Genomic DNA, 22,405 nt, shown 5'->3' on the forward strand with positions numbered 1-22,405 from the left:
CCAAACCTCCCCTTTCTGGGTGTTAACTCTCCAGCCCCCATGGGTTGGGTTTCAAACCACGTTTCTTAGGACTCGTTCTTTTGTAATAATGATTTGTACTGTTGTTTTTATAAAGAGGCGAAAGCGACAAGCTAGGAACCGAAAAGGATATGCTCGTAGGTTTTGTTATTGTATAAATGAAGGTGAATAATTAACCTGTTACACTTGATATTTTTGCAGATCAAAAGAAGGAGGAAACTATGCCCACAGAGGGAGAGAAATCTCCCGAGGCAGAGAATAACAACAATAATAATAAAAAAGGGAAAACTGGAGGCTCACAGGTAAAGAACACACACCCGAAACGGAAGTGCCCAAACTATTAGCATTTAAAATGAAATGTTCAGCTAACAGCATTTCCTGCTCAGGGCATCTTTCTTTGGGTTGGATGAAGCACAGTTGGTTGGGTGCAGTGTTTTTACTGCCTGGACATGTTTGTTTGGTTGCATTTTGCAGTGATCAGATGCTTTCCATGTAATAGAAGCATTTTTAATTTTTTTTCTTTATTTTGAGGGGAAAAAAAGACTGAATTGATGATGCAGTTGAGGTCTTGGCTGTCAGATAATCATTGATAATTAAAGACTTTTAAGAGCACTATGTTTAAAGATTATTTACAGCAATTCATACTTCCTTATTCAGAGCTGTATCATTGGTCTTTGTGCAGAAGCACCTTGTTGGGTTTTTCTTTGGCTTCCTGTGCAAACCTTAATGCTCACTTTTGATGCTTCGTACTTGCACTCTTGTCCTGAATCCTTTCTGTTTTCTCTTTTTATGGATAGGATTCTCAGCCTTCACCTCTCGCTTTGCTAGCAGCCACTTGCAGCAAAATAGGAACTCCTGGTGAGAATCAAGGAACTGGACAGCAGCAGATTATTATAGACCCAAATCAGGGTTTGGTGCAGCTTCAGAATCAGCCACAGCAGTTGGAATTGGTAACAACTCAGCTAGCTGGAAATGCTTGGCAGCTCGTTGCCGCTGCTCCTTCTGCTTCAAAAGAAAATAATGTTGCTCAGCAAGGATCTTCTGTTGCCTCAAGTGCAGCAAGTCCCTCCAGCAGTAACAATGGAAGTACATCTCCTTCAAAAACCAAATCAGGCAATTCTTCTACAACGACCCCTGGACAATTCCAAGTCATTCAAGTGCAGAATCCAAGCGGTAGTGTCCAGTACCAAGTGATTCCACAGATTCAGACAACGGAAGGTCAAATCAATCCATCCAACACTACTGGTCTACAAGACATACAAGGTCAAATTCAGCTTATTCCTGCAGGGAATAATCAAGCTATCCTCACAACTGCAAACAGGACAGCTTCAGGAAATGTTATTGCTCAAAACCTAGCAAATCAAACAGTTCCAGTCCAAATTAGGCCCGGTGTTTCCATACCACTGCAACTGCAAACTATTCCTGGTACTCAGGCGCAAGTTGTAACAACGCTACCTATAAACATTGGTGGGGTAACCCTGGCTTTGCCTGTGATCAACAACGTTGCCACTGGAGGAAGTTCAGGGCAAGTTGGCCAGTCTACCGAGAGTGGAGTTTCCAATGGAAATCAGCTGGCATCTACACCTGTCACTTCTGCCTCTGGTAGTACCATGCCAGAGTCTCCTTCCTCATCTTCCACTGCTACAACCACTGCCTCAACATCTCTGACTAGCAGTGACACACTGGTCAGCTCTGCAGAAACAGGCCAATACACAAGCACAGCAGGCAGCAGTTCAGAGCAGGCGACTGAAGAGCCTCAAACAACTGCTACAGACTCCGAAGCCCAGAGCTCCAGTCAGCTTCAGTCCAATGGACTACAGAACGTCCAGGATCAGTCAGGTTCCCTTCAACAGGTCCAGATCGTAGGTCAGCCTATTCTGCAGCAGATACAGATCCAGCAGCCTCAACAGCAGATTATTCAGGCCATTCCTCCACAGTCATTTCAGCTCCAGTCAGGGCAGACTATACAGACTATCCAGCAGCAGCCTTTGCAGAATGTTCAGCTGCAGGCAGTGAGCCCAACTCAGGTGCTCATCAGGGCTCCAACTTTAACACCATCAGGACAGATCAGCTGGCAAACTGTGCAGGTTCAGAATCTGCAAAGCCTTTCAAATCTGCAAGTTCAAAATGCTGGGTTACCCCAACAACTAACCATCACTCCTGTGTCTTCAAGTGGTGGCACAACCATTGCCCAGATTGCTCCGGTGGCTGTTGCTGGTACCCCCATCACTCTGAACGCTGCCCAGCTTGCTTCAGTACCTAATCTTCAAACAGTAAGTGTTGCCAACCTGAGTGCTGCAGGTGTTCAAGTTCAAGGAGTTCCTGTTACCATTACCAGCGTTGCGGGTGAGTGGTCTGACAAAGTTTTGGAGTTTTGCTTGTTTGTATGATTGTTTTGTGTTTTGTTTGTGGTGGTTGTTTGTGGCTTTGGTTTGTTTTGGTTTTTTTTTACTATTACAAGAATACCAGATGATTTTAGATTAGCATTCTTTCTTCAGAATTTTCTGTAATGAACATTAAACCCTTAACTGTGAGCAAATATCTCACACTTTATTACTAAAATTCAGATTTTAAAATAGCTGATGTTTTTGCTAAACATTGAATTAATATTACCAGTGGTATCAGTTGAAATGGAACTGTTTGTATTTGATAAACTTTACTTTAAAATTTCTGTCCTCTGTCTTACTAAAGACTTGCAGGCTCCAGAAGTGAACATGGGACTTTACTGATAGAGCTTTGATATGTTTAAAAGCCAGCATAAAAAAGCTTTTTCCAACCAGGCAGTATTCCTAATCTTCTTTTGGGGACGTAGAATGAGAAGTGACAATAAGTGAGCTGGGATACCTTGTGTCCTGGCATGCATTCATATGGAACTACTCATTGCATTCTGCACTAGCTCATAAAGTTGTTCCCTTAAAAGTTTGAGTTCTGCAAAGAGATTGAGTGGAATAATGTGTGCTTGCACATGGTTTCTGTGGCTTGCTTTAAAATAAAAAGATAAAGCGAACTGGTGACTGTACTTCAGTACTTGCTGCTGAACTTTTGATATGTACTATGAAATGTCTGTTTGGTTATGCTGGTCTAGTAGTTGGGAAAGGAGCTATTAAAAGGTTCTAGGCTGGATAACTGAACTTAGTTTTACAGTAAACTCTGTGCAGAGACTCTGGTCTCTGCAGTGTCCCACAAGGACACCTCTTTATGTAAAATTTGCTGACTTTTAATGTTTTAGATAAAACTTGATTTAGGCAGGAGTTATCTTTCTCAGCTTGGTAACTACTTACCTAAAGTTGGGTTTATGTCATAAAAGTCTTCTATTGTAGTAGTTACAATAAACTCTTCCCAACAACAGCCTGACTATAGGCACAGTTTTTTACTATAAAATTGTTAGAAAAAACACATAACGTTTAACTGCTGTCAAGTCTGCATAAGCAAACATTAGTATCATATAGACTCTTAAATGGTTTGGTTTTTGGTTTTTATAATCATATGCTAAGATGAAAACTGTTTCATTTTTCATCTTAGCATATGATTATAAAAACCAAAAAATTGTTCTTTTTGATTGAAATGGTTTTGAGGAGACATAACTACTAGCATAGTTTAGTAGTAAGAAATTTGCTATTGGGAGAACTTTGCTGCTGTGGTACTTCTCAGCATGGAATGGCATGTTGAAATACTAAAGAGCTGAGTTAGATGGCACTAAACATGGCTTGTTTAAGGAGTGTCACACAAGCATTAATGTGGGTAATTAGAATTAAAATCTTGACCTTGTGTTTAGCTCTAATGGTTCAAAGAGAAGTTTGGTTAGCTGTAGCTGAGAAGCTGCAGTCCTATTTACCTTGGAACACTTTTTTTCTTGATAGGAAGGTGCTGGTTGATGGTTTTCTTAGATAGAAGTCTACTTTGGTAGGGGACTCCATAGTAAGCCTGCTTTGGGATCAGCCTAGACTTGGGGGTGCTGGAAAAACCTTTCTCCATGTAGGTTTTTTCTCTGCTTACTAATGATGTACTACTGTTCAGTACACACTAGCAGGTATTAGAGCAAGAGATTCTGAATATCATCTTTGTTGGTTATATTGACCCTACCTGTGCTTGCATATGATGTCTTTTGGAAAATAAAGGGATTGAGATTGGTAACTTGAGGGTGAAAAAAGGGCAATGAATCACAAGTTTGGTCCTGGGCAAGCCAAGCCATAGTCATACAGTGTTTGTATGCTAACTAGACTACATTTTGTGACCATTGAATTCCTCTTCAATGTGCCCACTCTCTCATGCCCTGCTCCCAGTAGGCCTTACAGCTGTTTCCATAATTTTTGGCAGCAGTGAATCATAGAAACATAGAATAGTTTGGATTGAAAGGGACTTTAAAGGTCATGTAGTTCAGCCCCTCTGCTATGATTAGGGACATCTTCAACTAGATTAGGTTGCTCAGAGCCCCATCCAACCTGGGTTTGAATGTTTCCAGGGATGGAGCATCCACCACCTCTCTGAGCAATCTGTTCCAGTATTTTGCCACCCTCATTGTAAAAACCCTCTTTCTTATGTCTAATCTACACCTACCCTCTTTCATATTAAGGCCATTCCCTATTGTCCTAACACCACATGCCCTTGTAGAAAGTTCCTCTTCAAGTCTCTTTTATGCCCTTTAGGTATTGGAAGGAGCTATAAGGTCTCCCCAGAGCCTTCTTTTCTTCAGACTGAAAAACCCCATTACTGTCAGCCTTTCCTCATAGAAGAGTTGCTGCACCCCTATAAGTATTCTGACATTTTTTCCTTTCCTTTGTCAATAAGGTACTATTTCTCCCCCAGGACTTGATGTTAGGGAGAAAGAACAATCTTTTTGAGTGCAAGAGATTAGTTGTAATTTCCTTCTCTTAGTTATCTCTGCTTATGTCCTATGAAACTTCCTGACTCTACACTCTGGGAATGGGAGACATGGTAGAATGTAAAGGAAAGGGAAGAGCATGATGTGCAGTCCTTAATGCTAATGTATTAAGATTCCAAGGAAAGAATGGTTATGAAATAGAAAATTGCAAACAAGCTAAGATCTAAACTTTGCTTGCCACCTAAATAGAATAAGCTGACTTGATCAGGGCTGTTAACTTCCTTGGGTTGGCTGGTTTTTATTTGAAATGTTGTTGTTTTGTTTTTTTTTATTATTCCCAGGCATCATTACAGGAAACCTTTTGAAAAACAAACAGCTCAGCTACCTCAATATCTGCAGACTGGTATTTCTTTTCTGCAGTACCTGAGCTTGCCAGTGTGAAGTGTCTTGAAAATAAGCTGAACTCTCTACAAGTAGTTCATTTGCCACAAATGAGCAGTAGAAATAGGTGTTAGAAATGAGCTGTGTGGAGGATGCCCAGAAAATTTTAAGGAGAAGGCTGAGTAAAGAACTCATCCCATGCATTGATTCAGGTGCTCTTTGTTAGGGAAAAGAAGTTACGTTGTCCTTCAATCAAGCCCCTTCAATCAAGCCAGTTGAGTTTCTAGGAAAAAAACTTTTAAAACCACAATAAAAAATCACAATAAATAACTTCGTTTGTATTTGTGTCATATTTCTGTTCAATGAACAGTGGTTTTCCTAGTTATTTCCACAGTGAGATATTTAAGCACAATTTTTTCTTTAGCTTTTCAGTAGTAAATGAAACAGTAAAACAGGAAAATACTTAATTTAAAATTACAGCAGAATTGTTGATTTATAGAAAATTTTGAGAAATGGGGGGAGTTGTGTTTTTTGGTGGTTTTTTTTTGTTGAGTCTTTATTATTATTATTATTTTATTTTATTTTATTGTTGTTTTGTCAAATAGATTCTAGATTCCAAAAGAGAAAAATTTCACATTGGGAAGAAAAACCTTAAGATCTTCTGGTAAATACTATATTTTGGTCTACCTTTCATAACTTTTGTTACTGAGAGTCTACTGTAAACCTAGCAAGATGTACAAGTGTGTTTGGGGTTTCTTGTGTTTTTTTCAGTTAAAAGTTCAAAAACTGATCCTGGTAAGTACCATACTTAGGGTTATATGTTGCATGTGGTCAAAAACGCAGGGCAAAGCAGAGACATTGTCACAATCTTTCACTTTCTGGCCTGAGAGAAAACTTCAATGTCAGTGATGAAAATTATTTTTTTACTGTGAGAGCTACTGAGTGCTGATACAGGTTGCTCAGGTTGCAGACTCTCCATCTTCAGAGAGATTCAGAAACTGTCTGGACATGGTCCTGGACAGCTTTCTGTAGGTAGCCCTGCCTGAGCAGGGTGATGGGACCAGATGCTCTCCAGAGGTCCCTCAAAGTCTACGCCAATCTGTGATTCCATAAAATTTTATTAAGGTGTACAGAGTGTCAGTCAAAGGCGTAATTAAATGTACAGAAGAAAGTTTTATTCTCATCCAGTTAAGTTTCTGAGCATTAAAACCAGATCTTTAATCAATTGTTTAATTAAGAGGAAGACAAACAACAGGCTACATAGAAAGCACTGTGGTTGCTTGAACATTCAGGGATCTACTAATACCTGCCTTGCTGTGAGATCTTGCTGTCTGAGCCTTTTACCAAGCTACTTCTGCAGTAAGTATTTCTTTTCTGCTGTCAGTTGTTGTTTTGCACATGGTTCCCTGTGGAGGGGAATAGCCTGGAATGTTATAGATTGCAACTTCCTGAATTTTGCCCCTATGGTCTTGGGGAAAAGTAGATACTGTGGAACACCCTTGCCCTTTTTTAAGGCTTCTGCTGTGAGAGTTGCAGATGCAAGTTCAAAGGATTCCTGTCCCCAGCCCCTTTTTAAAGTGGATTTGTGTAGATGAGTTGACTGACGCTGTAAGAGACTATGTGAAAGGAACTGCTTTTAGTACTAATTGATTCTAAGAAAAAGATACAATTTGTAAAATAGTTTCCTTTTGGTAGGTGGAGTTGTTTTGTTTTATTGGTTCATTTTGGTGTTTTTCTCTTATTCTTGGAGGGTTTTTTGGTGGGCTTTTTGTGGGGTTTTCTGGTTGGGTTTTTGGAGTTTTTTTGTCCTTCAGAAAAATTCCCTCTTTATGAGAAAAAAATTAATAGACCAAACTTACATCTACCTTAATGATACTTCTTAGAGTACTTTTGTTGCATGATGGCGGAGGTGTTTGCCCCATACAAAAGTGAATTAGATGATTTTGGTTTAAAATAATGAAAAATATTATTTATATTTTATGTATACTTGTTCCAAAATCACTTTTTTTAAGCAAAAGTCATCAGATTCCATCATCTTGCAACACAAGTTCAAGCGTTTTCCTTGAACATGAGTGGTGACATGATCTGAATTACGGGGAATTTGGAGTTCATCCACCCAAAATAACCTGGGGCAATGACTTCTGTTCAGTGGAACAGGTTGTTGCCTGGCAATAGTAAAGCTGGAGAGTTTTAAGTCTTTTGTAGGGGTGTGCAATGGGCTCCAAAATAGTTCTTAATGACAATGAAATCCAATGCCAAGTGTTCTTATTGAGATACTTAAAAATATATAATGAGCCTTGCCATTCTGTTTCATACTCTGTAGTAATGTGAGCTACTGAGACATTTCTCTCTTTGGCCAGATACTTTCACATCACTGTGACTAGTATTTATGCAATTTGTCAGTACCTTGAGGTCCCCTGACTTCTTGTGCATTTTCCCACTTGTCTGCATCCAGCTTCAGCCTTTCTTCAAGGCTTTTTCTTCCCTTTCCCTCTTTATTAAGCCTTCTTGTGTGACAGGCACTAGTTTTAGGACTTGCAGTTCAAAGACTCAATATATTGTTTAGACATGACTGTCTGGGTCAAAGTTTGATGAGGACTTTGAAGCATTCTATCCAATTATTTAAACAGGAAAAAAAAAGAAAGGATTAGATTAACTGTATGTCACTCAGTGACTGGAAAAAGGTAAACATCACACCAATTTTTAAAGAGGTAATAATTAGGCTCCTGAGAACTAATAAGCAGTCAACCTAATCTCTGTGTCTGGTACAATCATGGAACACACCTTCTGCCAGCTATGTCTAGGCATGTGGGTACAGAGGTGGTTAGAGACAGCCAACATGTCATCCCAAATGTATGCCAAACATGGCTTCACAGAGGGCAAATTGTGCCTGACTAATCCAGTGGCCTTCTGTGCTGGAGTGACTGTATGGGTAGGTAAAGGAAGAGCTGCTGACAATCTACTTCATCTGCCGTGGCTTTTTGTGAGGGTTTTTGACATAGTCCCTCGCAGTAGCCTTGGAGAGATACGGATTTTATGGATGATAGGGAAGTGGCTGGATGGCCGCATTCAGAGTTGCCGTCAATGATTCAATCTCCAAATGGAGATCAGTAACCAATGATGTCCCTATACTGGGACCAGTACTGTCAGAATCTTTACTAAGGATGTTGTGGGATTCTGCACCCTTGGCAAATTCGCAGATGGTACCAAGATGAGCGGTGCAGTTGATGTGCTTGAGGGAAAGGATGGCATCCAGAGGGGTCTTGGCAGGCTTGAGAAGTGGGCAATGTGAACCTCATTGTACTGCAGCAAGGCCAAATAAAGGTCCCCCACCTGTGATGATGGAGTAATCTCAGTATAGATTGTGTGATAAAGTAATGGATTGAGAGCAGTTCTGTGGAGAAAGACATTAGTAGATGAGAAATGGGACATGTGCTGGCAATGTACACTTGCAGCCCAGGAAGCCTATGGTATCCTGGGCTACATAAAAACAAATAAGGCCAGCAGTTCAAGGGATGTGATTCTCTCTCTCTTTGCCACTGCTGTGAGACCTCATCCATAGGAGTGTGCTGGAATCCCCACTAGAAGACATACCTGGATCTGATACAGCTGGTCCAGAAGAGAGCCATGAAAATGATTAGAGAACTGAAAGACATCTTGTATGAAGATGGGCTGCAAGAGTTGGGGTTATTCAAACTGGTGAAGAGAAAGCCTTCGAGATATACAACAGGATCTTGTCAGAAAGACAGACTTTTTACCAAGACCTCAACAGTAACAGTACAAGGGACAGCAGTTTTAAGCTGCAAAAGGGTAGGTTTATATGGGACATGAGGAAGAAATGCCTTACTCTGAGTGTGGTGAGACACTGGAACAGATTTTCCAGAGAGGTTGTAGATGCCCCATCCCTGGAATTGTTCATGGTGAGTTTCGGTAGGTCTTTGAGCAACGTGATCCAGCTGAAGATGTCCCTGCCCATCGCAGGGGGATCAGAGCTACATGATCTTTAAAGGTGCCTTGTGACCCAAAACACTGTATGATTGTATGAATATAAAATTCAGAAGTGTTTCTGACCCTCTCTCATGCTGACTGCAGGTGATACATACAAAGAGCAGTGCTCAGATTCTCTTCCCTCATTCAGTCACCTGCATATTCCTGAGCCAAAAGTGGGATTTTTTTAAAAAAGTTTAATAGTTATTGATGGATTTTTTTTCTCTGAATTTGTCTTTTCTGAGTCTGCCTATTTTTTATGCATTCAATATTTGTCTGCAATATATTGTGTTTTAATTGTTGCATAAGACATGTTTTTATTTAAAGTTCTTAAGTTCCTCAATTATGAAAAATTAAAATACCTGATTCATCTTCATGCTATTCGCAGTCTTCTATTACTCTCTATTATGTATGCTAGATTTTGAGGGAGGGGAAGGTGTTTAGTCTGAAGTTCTAGAATATTACACTTGCATTGTTTAACGATGAAAATGCATTTTTGTGACGGCATATCCTGTGGGGCTCCTCTCGTGTTAATGTAATAGTGTCTAGAAACAGACCTTGGTGAGTGGTATAGCTAAGCAAGAAGGGATTCCTGTAGGTGGCTAAGTTGAAAAGGGTTTAAAATAGCCACATTACATACAAGAAAACTGGCAAGTATAAACACCAAAGGTGGAAGTCAAAGGAGCTGAAGGCTAGGGGTTGCATGATTTATTTTTTTTTAAATAACATGTAGTTGTGTTCCTGAATGTTCATTGACAAGCAAGATGCAGCAAATATCTTGAAAGAAACAAGCTGCAAGCTGTGGAATCTGTAGTAAAAAGATAAGTATAAAGTACTGAGCTGTATTAAAAAAAAACAAGCAAAAAAAGGAATCTGTCTTGGTTTTTTACTTCATACTATGTGACTTGGCATTCTGAGAGTGTAGATGGGAGGAGTATAGAAATGTAGCATACTTTTTCCAAGTCATGAAAGGTCACAACTGTTCTCAGGCTGCCTTGAGCTGAGAATTGTTGCAGAACCACAGTGTTCTAAATATTATAGTGCTGGCATCCTTTTCAAATATTTCAAAGTAATTACAGGAGAGGCATTTAGTCTCCTAATGAAAAAATTGCTTTGGTTATGAGATTTTCTTAAACTGAAATTCAATACAGTGGCAGAAACAGTTTGACAACAAACTGCAGTTGAAAACAAACATTAGCCATGGTGATATTAGCTTAAAAATAAGTGTCAATATAGTGCTTCTGAACTTGATGCCTAAGAAATGTGCAATCTGCCTGTTCAGATAAATTGCCAGTATGCCTCAGTAAAACTAGTCTTTTCTGCCTGACCTGTGAGTAGCAAGGCATGACTTCATCATTACTTCTAAAATAACGTGGGAAGGGGAAGCATTTCAAGTACCAACTTTGCTCATAATTGCAAGGTAACATAAGTTTATAATGAGCTATTTTTATGCTATAAACTTCAAGAACAAAATGTAAGCCTTAAATGTAAGCCCTGTCTTGAGAATTTTGCTATCCCCTCTCTCAATCCCTGTTGTCAGAAATTGGAGCATGTAGAACAGGAAAAGAATTGGCTGAGCTTTCTTGTTCATAAAATGCCAAGGAAGTGAATTGAGTGATATGGCACATCTTCAACAGCTTGTTAGTATTTTTTTCTTTGTTAAAGCGTACTTAGATCTGCATTAAGCCAAACTTCTTGTTCTTCCATTGCCACCTGGTGTGAGGGAAAGACAAGAAGCATATTCAAAATTTCATTTCAACAGCTTCCTCACTGTAATTTAAATTTTGGAATTCTAAGTCTCGTATGATTTTGGAGCTGGTAGATGAAATAAATAATTTCTTACTATTTTAATATATTAAAAACATTTTAATAGCAGTGATGACTATTGAAAAAAGCTAACTATATATGGAATGGGATGCTATGTTCTAAGAGGAGTATTAATTTCAAGTGAAACAGTGTTATTATTGGGGGTTGTCCGTGGAGAGCCAGGAGTTGGACTTGATGATGCTTGTGGGTCCTGCCCAACTCAGGATGTTCTATGATTGTTGAAAAACAAGTCTTTTTTTAGTGGTCAATGATTTTAATGGATAATTTAGTTAATAAAATTAGCTTGATTTATATGCTGTAGCTTTAGAAGTAGTCAGGAGTGCATAATGAAGTATAATTTTTTAAATTAATATTTTACTCTTGTTATGACATATACGAAAACAGTAGCTCTGGACATCTGTAGTCTCTTGAGAAATGTAGCATCAGAGCACATGCTTAGTTTATTTTGGGGTAGGGCTGCAGTTATATTGATTTCTGTATGCATCTGTTCCTAACAGGGCATTCTCCAGTGCTGCTGAAGTTGATAGCAGTCATACACCTTGATCAGTTGGTCCTTGGAAAAACTGTATCACCCCAACATGCATATTTAATGCACATTTAATCTTCATAGATTGGAAGTCTAGTATTATTTTGTTGTAAAGAGAGAATTATCAGTTAATATCTTCCTGCTGAAAAAACCCTTGGGATGCACATTAAGTACAAGCCTGAGTTTCCTTAATTATAGTTTCAAGTCATGATGTGACCGCTTTTCCCTGGAGAAAAATACTAAAGTTTAAGAAAAATGGGCCTTGATTTTCTTATTTCTTTGATCATCGGGAAGTAACTGACAAAAGTATGAATTTTTCAGTTTGTTCTGATCCAAAAAACAAGACTAGGTGAACAGTTTTGTAGGGTAAACAAGACTAGGTAAACAGTTTTGTAGTGTTAGAGAAAATGTCAGAACTTTTATGGTTTGGATCTTACAGATTGATGTGGCCCTTCTTTTGTAATTCTATAATATATGGTTTTGTTGGTCCTTGCCTGATAAAGGCTATAACAAAGTTTCAGGTTTTACATCTTTAATGAACAAATTAGTTTTAATATTGGTCAGCCTATTCATCCATAGACTGTTAATAAAAACAAAGCTTGATGCTCATGTTTAGTCTTGCTGTATAAGATCTTTAAAAATGTTTTATGAATCTTGGTTTGTTTTTTTTCCTTTAAATTCCTTTTAATCTCTTTACCTTTACCTTTCGCCTTTTTTTTATATTTACTTTTATCTTGATCAACATAATATTTCATACAGCCAAAATAATTACCTCAAGGAAATTCATGAACCTTCTAGTCAAGTGTAAAATATTTAGGCCAGCTAAAGCATAGACAAAATCCCATAATACCCACCCAGAAAAGCTCCCAGCTACCTCCCAAACTCCAAATAGAGTACTGGAACCTTGGCTTATATTTTTCATGTTAGCCTACTTCTGTCCTTTCAAGAGTCAGTTATTACTACTTCATGGCAATACCCATAACTTGAATGGAGGTGCAGAAAATGACACTTTCTGAGTGTGTTTTTGTTACCATATGGCAGAAGTGTGTTAGATAGCATTTGATTTTTTGTTTTGGGTTTTTTGTTTTTTTTTCAGTTTGTTAGTTATTGACCTCCTCTAGTCAGACTGTGGAGACAGACAGTCCACAGGCTTCTTCCTAGTCCTACCCCTGTTTAAGAGTTAGGGGGAAGAGTTGAAGGAAAGAACTGGGCCACATTCTGTTGTGGCTATAAGGTGTAGAATAATCTGAGAGTTGGGGCAAGGGGATGGGGGAGAGGGAGATGTTCCATAAAAGTAAATCTAAGAACCTCAGTTTCTTACATCTGCTGCTACTTTCTGTGCAATGTGTCTGGTACTTTGCAGCACAGCTGGTACTTGGGTCTTCAGCTGTTGCTCTAAGTTTCAGCATGCAGGAAACTACTTGTGTTCATCTGCAAAGTGTTCTTGGACACTTACTCTAAATATACTTTTTGACTATTTATTCAATAATGATGAAAATCAAGGTTATTTTGGAAGAGTCTCTTTTCATTAGTATAACAAGTTACTTTTCTGATTCCATCTCCTTCTTTAGAATACTTAATAAATTGACCATATTTTCTTTTCATTTCAAGTCACAGTATCCAAAACAACCAGAGACATTGCCTTGCTTTGACTGAAATCACCAGTTCATTGTTCAAGACTAAATTTTGTGCAATTGCAGCTCTGTGTTTGATTTTTATATTGGTTTTGTGTGGGTCTTTCTGTGTTGTATTTGTAGTAGCTCTTTCCTATGTTTAATAAAGTAATAAAAAGTAAACTTGCTTTCAGTTTAATGAAAGGTCTTACCAGCTGGGAAAACTTATTTTCTGGCTCAAAGTAATAAAGTGCCCTCAGGTTGTCCCTAAAGCTCTTGAGTAAATCCTTACATTTTTGAAAAATCATTAAAGTAACTTGGTGAAACTTTTGGGACATTGGTTTGATTTTGTTTTGGTTACCAATATGATTCTTGCACTAAAGGAAAAAAACTTCATCTTTTTAAAGATATTTAAACCCCTCTAACTTTATAGCCGCCTTCACTCTTGAAGCAGTAATTTCAACAGAGAGCATAGTTATTATGCGGTTTGGTAATTTTTTAATACAACGAGATTAAAAAATCTCTTGAAGAAGAGTATAGCAAGTTCTTAAAAATCTTGACAAAGTTACTCATGGACAAAAGATAGAAACTTGCTGCAGTGCCCCTGTAGGAGGTTGAAAAGACAGATGTCTATTTGATGCTGCAATTTGCACTGGAAACTTTCTGCTTGTAGTAGCATCTGGACACAAAGCTGTGATTTGTGATGACCCTTGTAGTAGCTGGGTGAATCTAGTTCCTCTCCTTACTCCAAACTGATCTCTACAGAATGTGTGGGTCCCTTGTATCAGTGCTTGCAATTTCGGTTCTGGGGAATTCTTCTTTTGTCGCATATTGTTTCTTCATAAATCTTTATTAACCACTGCTTAGAAAAGAGAGCAGAATTGTCAGCATACTGTATCATCTTCTCTGTAAAAATTTAAATTCTGTGTTGTCTTTACATATATGTCATTTTGAAATGTGATTTGTGCTTCTTTTTTCAGCATGAACCTCCTTCATAGTAGTTTAAAAAAAAAAAAGAGGATTTCTAACTATATTGACACATGCTTTTACGCAATATTTGAAACTTGACTATACCTTAATCAAAGCATTATATTCTATTATATAATATAGACATGTTATTATAAGTATATTGTATTATCAATAAATATATAAAGTATATAGATATTATCTTAGTGTAAATTACATTTATGTCTTTGTGGAAAAAGAATATTAAAGGATGTTTTCAAGCTTAGAGTATCTGGTGTATACAGGGCAAGGGAAGATGAGAATTTTTTCCCATTGCTTTCTATTAGTGAGTTGTTAATGGATGAGTTGCTGCATCAGCTCTGATGCCTGTAGAGCTTTGGAACTCTGCAGGCTGTCTTGTAGTAATATGCATTGAATTATAGATTCTAACTGCAGCCTTTTCTTTGCTTTTTAGAATACATAGTTGAACAAATTTTCTTCTTTGCATTAGCCACTGTAACTCTAGGTACATTTTGCCAAGTGTTTCTCAGATTTTGCAGTAAGGTGCACCCTACTAAGGTAACTTTGTCATTGCTGCTCTCATCTTTTGACTGCTAAACGTTAGTTGCATAATAGCAACAGGAGATATATACTTTTTTTTCTGAGGAACTATGCACCAGAATTTTAGAAGTATCTTTTTCCTAGTTTCTCTTCTTTCCAAGATCCAATTCTCTAGTGCTTTACTCTCATGATTTCTGTAGATCAATAAAGTTAAGTCCTTTTCTCTCCCTTCTGCTCTATTAGCCTCAGAGAGTAATCTGAGTTTGTGTGTGCTACCTGAGGTAAACAAGTGTAGGAAAGCAGGTGTGTGTGTGGTAAAAGGAAGCTTGGCTTGACTTATAATGGATGGCCAAGCCTAATGAGCAGTGATCAGTCACTCTGTAGAAGTGATTTAGGTACCATGCATTAGCTTTCTTAAATCATTAAAGTGCTGTTATGGTTTTACAAATTAATTTTTAACTGAAAATGTGATTGGGGTGTGTGCGTATGTATTATTTGGTTTCATAGTAATTACTTAAAGTTGTTAAATTTTCTTGCACGAATGTGTTAAAACTCATGAAACTTGAGTACATAAGTATATGTGGGAAAGTGTATGTGAGTTTTACCTGCTAAGGTGCAATTTTACTACAGAATTGGAAAGTTGAGCAAGTGATGCTGAAGAATAAAGGATGTGCAAGCATTTATCTTGATAATCCTGTATCTCATGTTAATAAGTAATGCAGTTACTTAATGGCTTAAATGGGAAAGATTAGTGACTAAACCCCATGATAAAAGATCATGCAGGCTCTTTTATTTGAGAAGCTTAAAAAATTTCTAATATTGCAATAAGTGAGACTTCTGTTGCACTTGATTTGTAATTAAATACTATAACAGATTTCCTTACTGTATTCATTTTGTCCTATGGTCAAATAAATAGTTACTATTCAATAGCAAGAGAGAACTTAGGCATGAGAGGAAATGAAAGGCAATTTAGTATCAATGTTATTTTGTATCAATGTTATTTTGTAACATTTGGTTGTAAGTTACCTTTATATCCTGACAGTTTGTACAATAAAGCTCAGATATAGGCAAGTTCAGAGATAATTTTTTTTATCAAGATATTTCACAATTTCAGGAATCGTTATTAAAGAAATCATGGGAACTTGAGAAAGCTTTCTCTATTCCAAAAGCAGGTGTCAGTGTGCAGTGACTGCTTTCACAGCTCATACAGAATAACATACATGAACTGAAGTGTGACTGTTCCTTCACATAGTGACTTGTTTTAGGCCTCTTTCTGAAATGCGTGCTGAAACATGAGAGCTGTTGTTACTGAAGGGTTTGATTATGAATGGTGAAGTGTAGTGATATCAGGTCTTGTGGTTTGGAGTATATCAGGAAGAAGCAATTTCAAGTGATCTCCTGATTGCAACAGCATTTCTGGAAGGCTTTAAATAGCATTTAATGCCTCTAGTAAGACTTTGAAAGGAATATTTTTAATAAGCCTTTTTTTCTCCATCTAGATAGTGTCAAGAGATCATTCTCTTCCTGTGTGGATAACATTATGTCAACCACCTGTTTTTAGAGTAAGCAGGTCTGTTTGTTGGGTTTGGTTTTTTTATTTCCTCCATATAAGAAGCCAGTTTAGACCTAGATCCTCTCAACTGAAAAATCCTCTCTGTTTTAAACTTCTAGAAGTTGTCCTCATTTAATTTAGTAGGCTGCTGACAAACACATATCAACATTGTTTTCTCAGTTTCTTTTCTTCAGCAGAGGTGATTTAAGAAATAATTAAATTCTCTTATCTTCTCTTCATATTCCCTTTGTTTTTCTTCCTCTTTAATAAGTGCAAGCAATGTAAAAGTTAAAGGTCCTAGTGATCCATAGGATTCTAGTATATAGTTTACAAAAAAATCCCATACAACTCAAGTCTGTAGCAGACTCACTTTGAGATTTTGAGCATGTTCTGTCAGTGTTGTGAAAAAATTCTGATTTTTCTTCAGGAGAAAAGATATTTCAACTGGTCTAAAATACACTCCTGTTATTCTCAAAGAACAAAGACTTTTATGTTTAACAACTTTAAAATGAGAATAGATGCATTTCTACCCTGTGCATTACTAGTGTGCTAGCTTGTTGGGATGCTCTCTCAGGAGTTCAAAACAAAAATTAAGTCCAGTAATTACATTACTGAACTTCCCAGTGTTTTTTCATAGCTGTGTAAAGCTCTGACAAAGAATATTAATAATCTATGTGTGCTTTCTTCATAGTTTTTATCTCAAAAAACTAGATTTGCTTATTGAATGTTGTGGCTTAGTTTTTCAAATAAGGAAATTTGTATGATATTTTGAGAGCTTCAGAACCTTCTGTTCTGAATTTAGTAAGTGGAATTCAAGGGAAGGGAGTTTAAAATAGTCACTCCATGAGATTAATTTAAAGAAGAAAAATCAATATGCATAATAGAAAATGTTGTAACTAATTAATGCTAGCTAAAGAGCAGGTAACTTATTACTGTTTAACTGAAACCATGTGGGGAGTGTAATTGCCTGCCTCAGTAACCTTCTTGGCATTGTCCCCTTTGTATTTTTATTTTTCTGGTTATTGTGAATCATTTCTACTCAAATGTGTCACTGTATTATGTTTAATAAATAGATTAATTGTTGTAGCTCAGTAGTATTCCAAGATATGCCCCGTCCTTACGTGGGTGAAGGAAAGTTCAGAAAGGTAAAGTGTGTGTCAGCAGTGGTATTTAATATTCTGAAGAAGTGTCAGAAGACCCTTGTGGAGTTGGTCGTCTCATTACTTGGACAGTGAAAGTTGGTTCATATGGAATCAGCAAAATATATTGGATTTTTAGAAATACTGAACAGGCCTCTCTGTAAATGTCTATTTGTCATATCCTAGAATTATATCCTGAATATTAACCAGTAATCATGGGATGAGAAAAGGAGTCATCCTTCTCAGGGTTCAAGTGTCACAATTCACATCTTACTTGAAAAGCCTTGGTTTGACAGCTGTCTTGGTTTAGGGTAAATTTAGGAAGGAATTTTTTGAAGGGGTCTCTTTAGAAAGCAGATTTAAGTGATCCTTTCCCCAGCTGGTTCAGGAGGTAAATTTTCTCTGAGAGAAGTGGAAGAAACTGTTATTTAATGAGCAAAGTACTCACAAACATGAAAAGAATGAATTACATTAAGCAATAAAACCTCTCTTTGCTCTGAAAAGATGGTAGATTCAGATTCAGAGTCTACAGTTTGTTTTGTAGGTATGGCTTTTTTCGGGTTAGGAGCTGCCAAGGCAGCGTCCAAGAGGGACATGATGTGGCAGTGTTGGTCTTCTGGACAGGAGCAGCAGAGTTGAAGAGTTCCTCTGAAGAAGCCACAGTCTAGAGAAAAACCTTTCGTCCCAGCTAATGAACTGGAAGCTAGTTTAAAAGTAAAGAAAGACTCTCCGTGCTCTCTTCCTGGCTACACGGCTGCGAACTCCGAGAGCCCTTTGTGAGAGCTTTACCTTTCTCTTGCTGTCCGTGCTAGGCAGCACAGTCAGTGAGAAAAGGAATTTCAGGGGAGTAAGTATGAAGTTTCTGCAGATAAATGTGTGCATCTTTTCCCTCTACCCGTTGCTCTCTCTGTCTCTCTGGGCCTAGTTTAGAGCTACAGGGCCCATTTCTGAGCATAAATACAGACTATGAGGATACCACATCATAAAATCACCTCAGGACAGCCCAGGGAAAGGTTGCATCAAAACTTTAATACCAATTCAAGAAAATCAGAGAGAAAGAGACAAATATCCTCTTCAACTGAGTTCTGACCACAGACTGATTAGGTCTCAGGACTTTGTGGCATAAATGGAGTAATCCTTCTAACAGACTAATAAAAAAGTAGCATTTTTAACAATGTACTCAAAAATGTGACTGATAATGAAAATAGAATAGGAGGCTGCAATAGGTCACAATATCTGTTATATCTTTAACTTTTGTAGTGACCATTCACAGATGCTTCATTTTTAGTACTGCTCTGTGGATTAAAGGAGCTTGTGCCTTGGGTATATTTAACAGATGGGGAGTGGATTGTGCTCTGTGGAAGACTGCACATTGACCAAGTTCTTCCTTTTCATTTACCTTTGGCTCACCAGAAAGTGTGCCTGGTTTTTATCACAAGCAGTCACATTATCATATTAGGATAAGCATTAGATATTTAAAAAAATAGCCTTTTTTTTTTACTCTGGCTGTTTATGGCACTCAGTGTTCCAACAGCTTAACATCCTGACAAGGAGTTGCCCCAGGACTAGCACTTTCTTTGGAAGATCTAGTATCCTCTTCAGCCACTGTTAGACCAAGGTACTTGATATTACTATTTGCATTTATATCCTGATGTTCTTCTTGCCCTATCATATTCTCCCTCAAGGATTATCATGAGTGCTTTTCTTTCCTATTAAAGCATGGGAAATAAATATATTTCCACTACATTGCTATTCTGAAAATAAAGACTTGGTTCTATCCTAAACATATGGGGACTGCACTCAAGGTTAAGCCTGTAATTATTTTTCCTTTGCTGCTGATACCAGAATCCTTTTAGATTTTTTGTTTGTTTGTTTTAACGATATGTCCAGTAGCAAGTGGGATTCAAATGCTATCTCTTAGGGGCTTGTCCTTGTTCTTTTCAGAGAACTGAAAACATTCAGTGTCTGTCAGTATTTGTGGCCTTCTTAAGAAGACAAGGAGTTCATGTTTATTCATATCTAGGCAGGTCAGATGCAACTTCCAGTCATAAACTAAGGGAAATAACTGTGTAAATTTGATCAGTGCTTCAGGTGAAAATAACCTGGTACTGACCTAGGCAGAAACCAGATTTATTCTATTTCCTGTAGCCAGCAGTAGCCTTTAGATGACAAATCAAGTCACTTTGGGAGGTTCTCTGTATATCATGTTCTTCAGTACTAACCTATGTGCATGTATGTGGTGGTGTTAGGTGGTTGTCCGGTTCGGCTGTCTGTCTCTGCCCTGACATGGGTAGAGTGGTTCTTGGGTGGCACGCGTTTTAAAGGACGAGTCCGGACTCTTCAGCTTTTCGATCTTCAGATTGTTTATTGTTTCTTATCTACAAAATTTTCTGTCTGCCCAACAGAGGTCTGATCTGCAAGGCAGCCAAGGGCACTCTGCCCACCGACAGGGCGGTCATGTCTTCTTATACTAAAATCTACGTAAATGATATTTACTTTTATTTTCCAATACTTTTCACTCATGTTGGCAAGTATACCTTCACCATAAACCAATCTCCAAGTGCCAACATCACCACAGAAGATGGAAGACAAGAAGAAGAAAGAAGAAGGACGAGACACGCCCTGATCCCTCCATCTTGTCTCCATAACCCCCCTGTAGCAAAAACCTTAAAGTCTATATTTCACCCTGTAAATGTGTCCTTGTTACACCCTTCACTCTAAAGTGATTCTCAAGTCCTCAAACTGCTGTCACCTCTGTGGATGGATCAAAATCAAGCCACCAAACACTCTTGGCAACATTCCAGGATTTCCGAGACCCCCAAGGGTTCTCTCGGCAACTCTGGACATCGGGAGCGATGTGCTGAGTTCCCACAGGTGGTGTGTGTTAGATTTCACCTCTGGCTGTTACACAAGATAGTCTGTGCAAGCATCTCTTGCCCCTCAGTAGTCATGTGAACCAAGTAGTCATTGTCCCATGCTGGGCTGTGTGACAACTCACTCAGTGGCTGGGTACTTGAGGCTTCAGAGAGGTGTTCTTCCTATCCCCATTGGTGGTGCCTGTTATGTTATGGATGCTACAGAAATCATTAAAACCCATTCAAACATCTCTGAACCATGTTATCCCTGAGGAATTTCTAAATTTTAAATGAATGCTTCAATACTGAGGACTAGTATTTACGCAATCTTAAATATTGTATTCTGCTCTAAAGAATTCTGGTTGACTGTTACACTCTCTAAATAAGGTGAAAAAAGGGGTATTTCCTTTAACTTCACAGTTGTATGAAGACAGTGAATTTTTGAAAATGGCAGCATCTAATTATATTTTGTCCCAGTCCTGTTACTAAGAGGGCTGGCATTCAGTCATATTGTCATATTGTGGCTGGAAATCATCTCTGTGTCAGGTTCAGTTTATTATATGTATTTTCTAAGTCTGTATACTACTAATTTTTAAACAAACATAATATTGCTTTGTTGTTCAAGAAACTACACTTCTTACCTATATTGGAATAGTTTATTTTGCTTTAATATCAAGTCAGTAATCCAGATTTCCTAGATCAAGAAAGCCAATGAGATAATGGACTTATGCTATCAAGCTGAATTCTTTGTTCATTGATTCAGTCTTGGAATTATGTTTGATCCCTTCCCTGGGGAGGCTGTTCTGGTGATCACCTACCCTCTCAGTGAAGAGTCTTTTCTTAATGTCCTACCTGAACTTTCCCTGGTGCAGATTCATGCCATTCCCTCATGTCCTATCATCAGTCACCAGAAAGAGGAGAGAGGAGATCAGCACCTCTCCCTCCACTGCCTCCCTTGAGGAAGGTGTAGACTTTGTGGAGGTCACCCCTTCTCTTCTCCCAGCTGAGCAAACCAAGTGACCTCAGCTGTTCCTTGTACATCTTGCCCTTGAGACCTTTCACCATCTTGGTCCCCTCCTCTGGACTCACTCTAACAGTTTGATGTGCTTCTTCCACTAAGGCACCCAAACCAGCTCAGAGTGCTCGAGGTGAGGCTGCACCAGTGCACAGCAGAGCAGAGCAGTCACTTCCCAGTCACTTCCCTCACCTGGCTCACTGTGCTCTGCTGGATGCACCCCAGGGTACAGCTGGCCCTTTGGGCTGCCAGGGCACACTGTTGACTTATCTTCAGCTTGCCATCAACCCAAACACCAGATCTCTTTCCCCAAGGCTGCTCTTGCTTCTTGTCCCCCATTTATACATCTAACCAGGATTACACCATCCTGCGTAGAGAGTCCTGCAAAACAACAGTCTCAAAAAAGCTTTGGTATGTTAGTTTGTTCAAGTCTAGTCCTAAGTTTCTTTTTCATTCAAAAGTTCCTTTCTGGCTCAATGTTGATTCAAGTCAGATTGTAAGAGAAGTGAAAATTCTGTAAGTGCCATAAAACAACTTCTTAATTAGCTAATTGTAGTTTTCTGAATGCAGATACAGTTCAAAGGTTCTTAGGGAGACATTAATTGGCAATTGACTGAACTATATTTCTGTGTAAGATTTTGCCTATCTCAGCTTTTAAGAAAAAGAATACATTTGTTAAACTAGTTAATTTTTCTTAGTATCAGTCAGTAATTTGGAGTCTTGTGCTGTTTAAATAACAAATTACATTAAACTAGCAGGTAGGTGAACTTCAGAAAAATTACTGGTTTTAATATTTTGTTTGTGGCTTCCCTTAACATTAGGTGGATTTTTGTCCACCTAATGTAAATGTGTAAAGTTTATTTGTGCATTTCACTTATTGAAATGACTAATAAAAGGTACAAACAATTTTTGTTTTACAGGTCAACAGCAAGGACAGGATGGAGTAAAAGTACAGCAAGCCACAATAGCTCCTGTAACCGTAGCAGTAGGTGGCATTGCTAATGCAGCAATTGGTGCTGTTAGTCCCGATCAGATAACACAAGTGCAGCTTCAACAAGCTCAACAAGCTTCTGACCAGGAAGTGCAGCCTGGCAAGAGACTGAGAAGAGTTGCCTGCTCATGTCCTAATTGCAGAGAGGGAGAAGGAAGGTAAATGTAACTTTT

General features: G+C 38.3%; 1 protein-coding gene across 1 annotated transcript in view; it reads left to right on the top strand.

The window, feature by feature from the left end:
- Positions 1–22,405, top strand: part of SP4 (Sp4 transcription factor) — a 29,380-nt gene that overhangs the window by 853 nt on the left and 6,122 nt on the right. Inside the window, exons 2-4 of the mRNA XM_036404416.1 lie at positions 220–320; positions 816–2,364; positions 22,162–22,390. Coding sequence (XP_036260309.1) covers positions 220–320; positions 816–2,364; positions 22,162–22,390 — 1,879 coding nt within the window. The remainder of the gene's footprint in view (positions 1–219; positions 321–815; positions 2,365–22,161; positions 22,391–22,405) is intronic.

This window comes from Molothrus ater, chromosome 1, assembly GCF_012460135.2.
Source record: "Molothrus ater isolate BHLD 08-10-18 breed brown headed cowbird chromosome 1, BPBGC_Mater_1.1, whole genome shotgun sequence".
In the NCBI taxonomy this organism is placed as follows: Eukaryota; Metazoa; Chordata; class Aves; order Passeriformes; family Icteridae; genus Molothrus; species Molothrus ater.